Genomic DNA, 12,078 nt, shown 5'->3' with positions numbered 1-12,078 from the left:
ACAGGAAAAGACAAATAGATCCATGGAACAGGACAGAGTGCTCAGAGACACACCCATACAAACAGTGTTAGCTACTTTGAAAAACATAGCAAAGACAATTTAATGGAGAAAAGATAGTTTTTTTTCCAATAAGTGGTGGTGTAGCAACTACATAAATGTGCAAAAAAGAAATATCCAGAAAGAGACCTTTTGCTGTCACAAAAAAAAAAAACACCTCAAAATGAGTCATAGACCTAAATGTATTTACAGTTCTAAATTCAAAGCTATAAAGCTTCTAGAAGAAAAAATATGGGAAAATCTTGGCAACCTTGGATTTGGTGATGGTGGTATAGAAACAAAACCAAAAGCATATGACATTGGACTTGGCAGTGACTTCTTAGATTTGGCACCAAAGGCACAGACAGAGAAAAACAAACAAGTTAGACTCTGTGACAATTTTAAAAAATGTGTGCATCATGAGCAATTCCAATGAAATAAAAGGAGAAAATATTTTCAAATCACATATTTAATGAAGAACTGATAAAAAATAGAGAATTCCTAAGAAGTAGCCAGATTAAAAAATGGGCAGAAGGTTTGACTAGACATTTTTCCAAAGAATATAAACACATGAAAAGGTGCTTAACCTCACTAATGGTTAAAAAAATAAAAGTCAAAAGTATAATGAGATGCTACCTCACATCTATTAGGATGGTTACTATCAAAAAGACAAAAAATATCAAGTATTGGCAAGAATGTGGAGAGAATAAAGCACTTGTGCATGGTTGATGGGAATACAAAATGGCATAGCCACTGTGGAAAACAGTAGGGCAGGTCTTTAAACAATTAAAAATATAATTATCCTCCAATACAGCAATTCCACTTCTGGGTATATATACCCAAGTAATTTAAATGGTGTCTTGAAGAGATATTTGTTCAACCATGTTCATAGCAGCCTTATTTGCAACAGCTAAAATGTGAAAGCTTTTCAAGTGTCCATCAACAGACAAATGACAAGCAAACTGTAGCATGTTTTTAACCTGGAATCTTATTTAGCCTGAAAAATAAAAGAAATTCTGACATATGTAATAACACAGATGATCCTTGAGAATATTTTGCCAAGTAAAGTAAGACAGGAACAAAAAGTCAAATATTTTATGATTCCAATTGTGGGTGGTAGACAATCAAAAGCATAGAGACAGTTCGTAAAATCATGGTCACCAGGGACTGGAAGGCGGTGGGCACTGGGTTTAATAGACAGTATTTCAGTTCACAAGATGAAAAACATTGTGGAGGCCCCAGGGCCACAGTGTATGCCTGTAATCCCAGCTGAGGCAGGAGGATTGCAAGTTCCAGGCCAGCCTCAGCAACTTAGTAAGACTGTAAGCAACTTAGCAAGACCCTGTCACAAAACAGAAAATAAAAAGGGCTGGAGATATGGCTCGGTAGTTAACCATCCCTGCGTTCAATCCCTAGTACCATAAAAAAGAGTTATGGAGATTGATTGCACGACAATGTGAATATACTTACATACTTGATGCCAGTGAACTACACACTTAATGGCTAGGATGGCAAATTTTATGATATGTGTATTTCACCACAAGAAAAAATATTATTTTTTTAAAGAAAGAAAGAAGCTATCAAAGTCTATAAAGACAAGGAGGAACCTCAAACTCATATTGCTTAATGAAAGGAGCCAGTCTGGAAAGGCTGTGTGCTATGTGATTCCAACTCTATGACATTCAGGAAAAGACAAAATGAGAGAGTAAAAAGATCAGTGGTAGCCACAAAGCAGTGGCCTGCATGTGACGAGGATCACAGGTGACACCTGAGGGCCGCATCCAGGGCCTCCTGGTTCCTCTGAGGGGGTAGCCCTTGGCTTGCAATCTCCACTGTGACTTCAGTTTCCATTCTTTCTTTCCTACAGATCATTTCCATTTCAAAGAAACGAGAGCCCTTAAAAAGTCCAATGAGATCACTTCCTAGGCATATTGGGTACAAGCACACATTCTTCCTCCTCTGATTCACAAAATTTGAGAAAAAGATAGAAACTGCACAGCTTCCTTCTCTGTTATCTGGAAATTACCCGGGATCTGATGTCTGCTCAGCACATTTAGGATCTTCTTTCTTCCCTGATCACGACCCTGCCCAATCTTTCTGCTCCCTATAAAAGGCAGATGGAGCCTCCAGAGGAGTAGAGAGACTGAAGTAATCCAGAAACCTCCATCTCTCACACAGAAGCCCACACCTGCACCCTCCACCATGAAGGTGTCTGCAACCCTTCTGTGCCTGGTGCTCACAGCAGCCTCTGTCAGCTCCCAGGTGCTTGCTCAGCCAGGTGAGTCCCTCCTTCCTTCAGGATAACATTTTAATTACCAGGGGCACTAACCTTCCAACACAAGTCATCCCAGCCTTGCTGCTTAGTTGGCACTTTGAAGATGGAGAAAGTGAGGTGAAGAGAGGAATTAGGAAGGGACTTTACTAGTCACAGTCAGTCAGAGACTGAACCAGAACTGAATACCCAGGCCACTGAGGCCAGTCCCTATGATCTCTCCTGACACCAGCTTTGGTAAGTGACCCTGAGTGCAACCACATCAACATGCTCCTGTTGTTTGTGGAATCAGCACTTCCCAGTGTGGGTAGGAAAGACTTAATCAGGCAGGAGAGTGGAGGAAGAAACTTGAAGTTTCAAATTTGGGGTCATAGTCCAGTGCAGCTTTCACAACAGGAATTGTGTAAGGATAAGAATCCAGGAGATCTTCAGCATATGACATAGATTTGCTGCAAAGCCCATGGGGACAAATAGCTGGGAAGCAATGCCTTAGAATTTGTTTTCTCAGTGTCAGACATTTTGGGTTAGCAGATGAGATTTCTCTGTACCTGGTCAACAGTGAGGAGCCCCATAGTTCAGTGGAGGAAACCGACTCGGGTAGCATTTTATCTCTGGGATCTGGACTAAGGCACTGGACTTGGCAATGGTCACTCCGAAGTCTTCTCTTACCTTTCCTTTGCTTGTGTGTGCACACAACAATGTCTCCTACCTGTCTCACTCTTGGCAATATTGCTTTCAGAGTCACCTTCCATCCCAATGACCTGCTGCTATACCATGACCAATAGGAAGATACCCATCCAGAGGCTGGAGAGCTATAAAAGAATCACCAACACCCAGTGTCCCCAAGAAGCTGTGATGTGAGTGGACCATGCCCAGCACCCTCAGTCAAGTGTCCCTCAGTCAAGAGGTCAGGATTCATGGCCAAATGAATCAGACAAAACTTGGCATATAATCCAAAGACCTCTAGTCCTGTAGAGAGGGAGTCCATAATCATTCAGGCTCCCCTCTAATACCATGGTGAGATTGTCCCAGTTTCTGTAGCTGGGAGTCTGGAAATCTTCAGCCGGGACAACCAGAGCAGGGCTTCCTCCTGAGGCCTCTTCCTTCATCCTTCTCATGCTTTCTCAGATCCAAGTCCTTCACCTATGCAGAAAGGGTTGATCAGGTCTTGGGACCAATGGACCATGCTCCTGGGTCAAATCCTCCAGACTCTCCATCTAACTATACCCTCTCTCTCCCACAGCTTTAAGACCATACTGGGTAAGGAGATCTGTGCTGACCCCAGTGAGAAATGGGTCAAGAATTTTATGAAGTACCTGGATCAAAAGTCTCAAACTCTGAAACCTTGAAGCCTCACACAGAGCCTGAGGAAAACCTCTACTATTTTTCCCAGGGGAAGTGTGACAGTATTTTACCTTAATGTATGAAGAGAGGTGCTTTTGTTTAATAACTTAAAGCACCATATTTCTTAAATAATTCTTAATTATATTTAAGTTAATGATATTTTGACTTTATATGCCAAATAAAATTCATTCATACACACTGGTGATGTGTATTTGTGTGTGTGTGTGTGTGTGTGTGTGTGTGTGAACTCAAATCCCTGGCAAAATGTCATTGTTCTCCCTCCCACCCAATTGTAGGATTATGAGATCCATCCAGGCACATTGATACATACGGACTCTTCTGTATTCTGTATTCAGGGGGAAATAGTGCCTCTTCAAGTCAAGTGTATTTTTTGTACTGCTGAGTTTAAAGTAATGTAATTATATGACTATGGTATCTTCAAAGGAAAAATAGGTAATTTTAAGCTACTTACTCTTATTTTGCATGTGGTAGCATTTAGCTAGGAGGCAGAATGTGGCTGCAGTTGGTGGAGCTGGGGAGTGTGGTGCCCCCCTACAGGATGGTTTTGGCTGGGTTGGACTCTACTGCAGTTCAGGGAGAACTTGGTAGGAGCAGCTCCAGTCCTATTATTACCTATCCCTGTTTATTAGGATCTCCAGGCCCATTTTTCTCACTGCAACTATCTTTGCCCAAAGTCTCTCTCTTGATCTTTTGTAACAGTCTACAAACCTTTCTCTATAACCCCAATTTTCTCCACCTAATTAAATTTTAAACTCAAGAGTAATATCTTAGGAGTGAAACCAGACCTCAAAGAAAACTACATGTCTATAACCCACATCCACTTAGGGCTATTCACGAAGATGACCCTTCATGTCTGATCTATTGCAGATAAAGTTCTTCTGAGCTGGCACAAGAGGAAGAAGAAGCCAGGAGGCCAAAGGGAGGGACTTTCAGAGCTGGACTCTGAAAAAACAGGGCAGTTTGGGGTTTTATAAATAAAAGGTTAGATCCAGATCGTAAGGGCTCTGGAACTTCAGATTAGGATGTTAGCAGATGATAGGGACTCTCTGTGAGTTTTCAAATAGCAGAGGAGAAGAGTGACACATTTAGGGCCAGGCATCAGGAAGAACAGCCTGGCATCTGAGGAGCGGGTGCATGAGGAAAGGAAGAGGCTGGCAGGAGCCCACTGCAGTGATGTGGGGAGATTGCGAGGGTCTGAGCAAGGTGGCAGTGGGGGTGAAGTGAGGTGGAATGAGCCAGACGTGGTGATGATATGGCAAAGGCTGCAGAGGGACAGCAAGGAGCCTAGGGCAGAGGCCAATCCCCTGCCATTTCACAAAGCACCTGTTGAAAGTGATGGCAGTTCTGAGACTCAAAATTAATTTCTCTGTTATAGGCTGAATGTTTGTGTCCCTCCAAAACTCAGGCTAAAACTTCTCCCCATTATCTTAGTTCACTTGTGTGTCACCATTTAAAAAAAAATACCTGAATTTGGCTAAAGAAAATAAGTTTATTGGGCTGAGTGACCAGAGAATCCAAATGATACGGTGCTGCTTCTTGTAAGGACCCCCTGACTACAGTCTCAACATGGCAGATTCAACAAGGAAAACAGCTGTATGCAAAAGGGGCAAAGCACATGGGGCGGACTTGGCTTTATAACAACCACTCTCCAGATAATTCATTCCTGTGAGACCCAAACCACGCCTAGAGACCAGCACCAATCCATTGATGAGGGTGGAGCCCCATGACCTGCACTCCTTTCTACTAGGCCCCACTTCGCATGGCCATTCTGGGCACTGAACTTCTAGCATGTGAGCCCTGGGGGGACAAACTATATACAAGCCCTAGTGTTATGGTTTAGATGTAAGGTGGTCCCCAAAAACTCGTGTGTGAAGCAATGAAAGAATTTCCAGAGGTCCAAAGATTTTATTATGAGAGGTGTGACCTAATCAGTGAATTAAGTTGGTTGCACCTGTAGACAGGTAAGGTCTGGTTAGAGGTAGTGGATCACTGTAGACATGCTTTTGATTTTAATACTTTGTGGTGGGTGGGTAGAGTTCTCTCTGCTTTCTGGTTGCTATGTCCTGAGCTGCTTTCCTCCGCCATGCTCTTCTGTCATAATGTTCTTCTTCACTCTGACCAAGAGCTATGGAGTCAGCCATCCATGGACTGAGACCTCTGAAACCATGAACTGAAATAAACTTTTCTTCCTCTAAATTATTCTTGTCAAGAATTTTGGTCACAGCCATGCAGAGCTGCCTAAAACACCTGGTATCCATTGTGGTAGTAGTAAGAGGCAGGGCCTTTAGGAGGTGATTAAGTCACCATGGGTCAGCCCTTCTGAGTGACATTAGTGCTCTTATAAAAGATGTTTGAGGGAGCTTGTTTTGCCCTTTCACCAGGTGAGGATACATTAAAGATGCAATCCATGAGGAACAGGCCCTCACCAGACATCAGATCTACCAGTGTCTTGATCTTGGACTTCCCAGCCTAGAGAAATAAATTTCTGTTGTTTGTAAATTACTTAGTCTAAGGTATTTTGTGATAGCAGTGAGAAAGGACTAAGACAATCATGATCACTATATTCTCATCCTCAATCCTAAGAACTTGCAAGTATTCATTTAAAGGCATGGAATCTTCTCTTCTTTGAAGCCTCTTAAGGTCAAGGTTCCCCTAAACTACACGAACCCAGTGGCTTGTCTCTGAGACACATGACCCACCATGTGGAAGCACACGAACCAGACTTCTCACAAAGAGAAAGAGGTTTATTGTCCTTTTGAACCAACTCCACAGGGCCTATGGTTCAGGATCATGTGGACAGACGCCACAACTCCAGCATTTTAGAATTCCAGAAGGCAGGGGACTTGGATTCTGATCCCCAAACTGACCTGACTCTGTTTCCTCTGGCATTAATATGCCTCATCCAAAAGTGGAGTAGGACTGTGTCACAGGAAGAAAGTGAAAGGTTCCAGTCAAAGATCTCACAAATCCCTCTAGCTGTATTCTCACAGTTCTTGAAAACATGGTCTTGTCTGTTGAGGGGACAGAGTGAGGAGGTAAAGTGCTTGGAATGAAAACCGTAGAGCCAGTCAGGGTCCCTGCTTATTGGAAAAGTAGCTCTGCGTCTGATATCACCTGTCTGGAGACAAATTCCCACTCCAGTTCAAAGGGGCACAACCAAAGACCTGGAGCAATGAAGCAGCCTAGGGTCAGCTGGGTGGGAAGCAGAGGGGAAACTTTTGCCGGTATAAAGCAATGAATGAGTAAAACAGGAATTGAGGCTAGGGCCTATGTGCAGACAGTTTATTTAGGAAGGGCCTTCAGGGATCAGGACTGAGGGAGCAGCAGAATGAGATGGGACCAGAGGAAAAACAAAACAAACCACATGATCGATCAAGGTTAACCTTGTGATCAGTTGGAGGGAGATAAATGATAGATAGATAGATACATAAATACACAGATATATACATGCATAGATGATAGATAGATAGATAGAGATACATACATACATACATATATACATACACACATAGCAGACAGGCAAGGGCTTCAATCAATTCTAGCCTCTTTTTTTCACAGATTCAAGACCAAAACTGGGCAGATAGAGAATTGGGTCCAGGGTTCATAAAATCCCAAGTCCCAAATTCCAAAGGCATGAAGATTAACCCCCAAACTGGCATAAGACACCACTCAAATTTTATTCAGTTGCGCTCTGGGATTATGTCGTTATACTTCAAATCACAACGACCTTTTTGCAATAGCATCAAATACTATTTAAATAATATGCCATAATTAAATTTTTTTTAATTTTTAAGCCCCTAGCAATAGCCTGTTTTATTTATGAGGATTTTGTGATAAGAGTTATGTATGTTATGTTTAAAGACAAGGTGCAAAATTATGAATTAATTGAATTTAAAAGTCAAGACACAAAGAGAAAGGAAACTCATACCCATCCCAGGCCACATCATGCCAGCATCCAATTCTGTTGGAGTAGTCCCACGATGGTGTGTTTCTGATGAGCTGCCCCACTGTGCATCAGGGCCTGCTTTTCAGTGGTAAAAGGTCTGACCCACATGGCATTGGGGCAGCCTTTCCTCCCTGCTTCCTTGAATGGTTTGAAAAGCAGGCTTTTAATTTGTTGTCTGCAAACAGTAAATTTTCATGTGATATGCTATCATTTTAAAGCAACCAAGATTTTTATATATGCCCTAATTTGACTATTAGTGTCTGAAAGTCCACACCCTTACACAGACGGTTCTTATCTGTGAGTTCCAACTCACTACTTTGTAAACTGGGGACAAAGAACTGGAGAGGTCACTTGGGACTCCTCTTTTACTACCTCGACTTCACCCTGACTGGGACAGATGGTTGGCTATGAACTATGACTCAGTGAGCTCTCTCAACATCTGCTAAGTCCAACTTCTTTCTTTCTTTCTGCCCACAGGCTTCTCCTGGGTGCCGTCTTGGGTGAGGAGCTGGCTCAGGCTGCTACTTGCCTCACTCCTCTGATGCATGAAGTGAGCCCTCTGGGCATTAGCTTTCTACCAAGGCTGATGGAGGCAGATGTTTAAACCACTCCTCTGGTGGTGGACTCTGGGAGTCATTCTGTAAGCTTCTAAGGTTGTTCGAGGAAGATCAGTCACCACTACTCACAAGGATGACCTCGATCCTGCTGTTTGTGTTATTTCTTCTCTGTTCCCATCTCACTCTGCTGTCTCCTCAGTCCTGATCCTTGAGGTCCCGTCCCAGATTAAGTATCTGCACATAGGTCCTAACCTCAGTTCCTCATTCATTACTTTATACAGGAAAAATTCTCCCCCTTGTCCTTGGTCAGTGCCTGGATTTTGACCAGCAAGTAGCCTGGGGTGAGGGCCAGCACACTTGGTTGGCATGCTCACTGGGCCTGGGACAAAGATGGGGGACTTAAAAGCATGTTCTTTGGCATCAGGACTGGGTCCAAGTGGGTAGTTCATGAGTCAGGGGTAATGGCCACATAGCTAGAAAAATGATGACATAGAAATGAACTGAGCAAACAAATAAATGTATCAAAGATCATGGAAGTCAAGCCATTCATGGTTGGAGAAGGTTTCATAGAGAAATGTGGATAACTGGAAGGAAAAACAGAACTCATTGTGCTATTGACCTAGAATTGGAAGTAGTGATGAATAGGTAAGTAAGTGGACAGACACATAGATAATTTAGGTAGACCCTATGATTTTAAAAATGAATGGATAGAGTAATAGACAAATGAGAGATAGATGAGATAGATAGATAGATAACAGCAGGCAGGCAATGGAGATATACCTAGAGCTTTATACACATAAACTCACACACACACACACACACACACACACACACACACATACTGGTTAGATTCACTGAGAAAACCTAGAAACAATGATAAACAAGTAGCAACATGAACACCAAGTACCCAGTTTATAAATACTACTCTTCACTAAAGAAATCAAGAGCCCCTGGGATAAATGACTGACTCCAGAGCTGGAATATCTTGTTGTGTTTAAGAGAAATGAAGTACAGTTCTCAAAGAATAAAGGATATGTCAAAAACACATAAGAACCTGTTGGAATAAGCTCACACAGATTATTCGGGAAACATTTGATCACCAAAATAAATGTAAAAAGTTTCAAAATGCAAAGAATTTATTTTAAACCATTGAGTAAAATCAGAGAAAGAAAATTTCTAACTTTAATTGCTAACCAATAAATATAGGAAGAATGGTGGGGTTACAGAAATGACATTTGGTGACCATCGGAGTGACAATTGATTCAGGCAAGACTCCTCTGTGGATGTTAAAACCAACAGGTAAAAATAAAATTAAGAAGAGACTGCTGATATAACCTCAAAGTCTATCCCTACACTTAACTAATAAGAACTTACTAACAAGCACATAATTTTTATTAGTTGATGCATGTAATTAATAAGAGAAGAGAACTGCAGATAATATTTAACCAAGTAATGTCACTTGTAATGCGACAAATCATGTGGGGCTAATGAGAGGGTCCACTGAGAACACAGCATTGCTTCCAATATTCTCCTGCTAAAAACACATGCTCTCAATCTAATCATGAGAAAGCACCAGACCAATCAAACCAAGCAAGATTCTACTGAGCAACTGGACTTTCTGTTAAGCTCATAAAGACAAGAAAAGATTGAGGAACTGTTTGTATGGATGGAGACTAAAGAGACAGCACATCACATGACCTTGATTGGACCCTGAATCCACAAAGGACATTGTTGGGACAAAGAACAAATTTAAATGAGGTGTTTGGGTCAGATTGTAATGCCCGACTAATGTGAATTTTCTGACTCTGGTGTTTGTCCTGCTGTTCTGTAGGAGAGTATTTTTGCTTTTAAGAAATATACATTGAAGGATTAAGATGTAATTAGGCACCCCGAGAGCTAAGCTCAGAAAACTTCATGGATGAATAGGTAAGTAGGTGGACAGATACATAGATAATTTAGGTAGTGATGGATGGATGGATGGATGGACAGATGGATAGAAGAGAATGTGAGCTGTTCCACATCTGGTATTGCAATACTGACTATCACCCATTTGTTTTAGTTCACCATTCTGATTACATGTGTATTTCCACCTCATTGTGGTTTTAATTTGCTTTTCTTTTATGACTAATGAGATTAATCATCTACTCAAAAGTTTGTTGAATATCCTATTTAGTGAAGTTTTAATTCAAGTCTTTCATCTACTTTTGTTTAGATTGTCTGGGGGGGGGTTGTTATGAATTAGAAATATTTTCTGTATTCCAAATACGAATCCTTGGTCAGACATATGAATTGGAAGACCTCACAATTTGTGACTAGGTCTTTCTTTAAAAAGGCTTTCTGATGGAAGCAGATTTATAATTTAAATATAGTTAATTTATCATTATGCTCTGTTAGGAATAGGGCTTTTGCTTTCTGTTGAAAAAAAATTTTTTTAAACTGAAGATCATGAATATATTCTTAGGATATTTTCTGAAAGCTTTTTATCCTGTTCACATTTAGAGCTGCAATCCACCACTAATTAATTTTTGTACATGCTGAAAGGTAGGGGACACAATTTTATTTTCCCATATGACATTAATCCAACACTGGTTATTCAGAAGGCTATTTTTTCCTAACTATTCAGAAGTACAAACTTTGTTATAAATCTAATGTGCATATGAGTATGGTCCTATTTCTACGTCTTGTAACCTGTTCCCTTGGTATATTTATCTATTCTAGAAGCAATGGCATAAGTTCTAATGACTTCAACTTTCTAATCAGGATTAAATTCTGATAGTATAAGTTCTACAACTTTGTTCTTCTTTAAGATTCTAGACTATTTTTTGGCTTTTTGTATCTCATAAAGTTGAGAATAATATTATCGATTTCCATGAAACACTTGCTTGGATTTGAATTGAGATTTCATTGGGTTTGGAGAGGAATTGACAACTTGATAATAGGGCTTCTTCCAGTTCATGTGCATGGCCTATCCATTGACTTACTAGTCACTTTCTTTGACTTCTCTCAGTAATACTTACCAGTTTGCTATGCATTACTCAAGTCTCGTCAGATTTATTCTTTTTTTTTCTATTTTTTTTTTATTGTAAGTATTTGAGGCGGTTATAAGTCATCAGAAATCATGTCAGTTAAGAAATGGCATTATTTAATTCAGTCACTTAGGTGTAAAAGTAAAATCAATTTTTATATTATTAATAAATATGCTAAATTTAGGTATTAATTATAATAGCTTATCTGTAGACTCAGTCATTTTTCATCCAGATAATGATTCACATCAAAACATGACAGTTTTATTTCTTCCTTTATAATCATTATACTTTTAAGTCAGATTCTTGTGGTGCATTCACAAGGTGCTTCATGCAATGTTAATGAAAGTGGAAATTCTTGTCCTGGTTCTGATCTCCAAGAAAAGTTTCAATATTTTACTATTAAGTGTCAGGGTTGCTGAAAAGTATTTATAAAATACTCTCTAGCAGGCTAAAGAAATTTCCTAAACTTGCTTGTTTGCTCAGTTTTATTTTTCTTTTAGCATAATATCTTTTGAAATTTAACAGATGATTTTCTATTCAGAGAATCATATGTTTTTTTCTACTTTATTTTGTAATTGTGTTGAAACACATTTATTGCTTTTCCAATTTTAAACCAGCTGGTATTTCCTCTGGTCAAACCAACCTAGTGACAATGTATTCTTTTTTCAGACATTGCTGGATTCTATTTGCTAAGATTTATCAAGCACCTTTACGTCTAGGACCATAAAAGATATTTCCTTCTACTTTTTGGGTTTCATTTTGTATGCTTTTTCTAATTCTTGAGCTGAATACTTAGATTATAATTTGAAGATTTTTTTAGCAATCATTAGCCTATTTATTGCTTTTTCTTTCTTTTTTTTAAACTATAAGTTTTCT

At 40.1% G+C, this 12,078-nt stretch overlaps 1 protein-coding gene across 1 annotated transcript; it reads left to right on the top strand.

Moving 5' to 3' along the window:
* Nucleotides 1–2,056: 2,056 nt before the first annotated feature.
* On the top strand, nucleotides 2,057–3,846 carry LOC306656286 (C-C motif chemokine 8-like). Its single transcript, XM_079131327.1, has 3 exons — nucleotides 2,057–2,314; nucleotides 3,048–3,165; nucleotides 3,552–3,846. Exons 1-3 carry the CDS (start codon nucleotides 2,239–2,241, stop codon nucleotides 3,655–3,657), a joined length of 300 nt encoding a protein of 99 aa, XP_078987453.1. The 5' UTR covers nucleotides 2,057–2,238; the 3' UTR covers nucleotides 3,658–3,846.
* The last annotated feature ends 8,232 nt before the right edge of the window (nucleotides 3,847–12,078 follow it).

The sequence above is a fragment of the Sciurus vulgaris genome, assembly GCF_902686455.1.
Source record: "Sciurus vulgaris genome assembly, chromosome: 3".
In the NCBI taxonomy this organism is placed as follows: domain Eukaryota; kingdom Metazoa; phylum Chordata; class Mammalia; order Rodentia; family Sciuridae; genus Sciurus; species Sciurus vulgaris.
The sequence above is the reverse complement of the archived record's forward strand: the minus strand, read 5'-3'. Positions and strand labels throughout refer to the sequence as shown.

Bases quoted from the DNA above. Each gene is read 5' to 3' on its own strand.
- LOC306656286 (XM_079131327.1), top strand. From the start codon at position 2,239: ATGAAGGTGTCTGCAACCCTTCTGTGCCTGGTGCTCACAGCAGCCTCT. The intron at 2,315-3,047 runs GTGAGTCCCTCC...TATTGCTTTCAG, and splicing joins CCAGGTGCTTGCTCAGCCAG to AGTCACCTTCCATCCCAATG. The intron at 3,166-3,551 runs GTGAGTGGACCA...TCTCTCCCACAG, and splicing joins TGTCCCCAAGAAGCTGTGAT to CTTTAAGACCATACTGGGTA.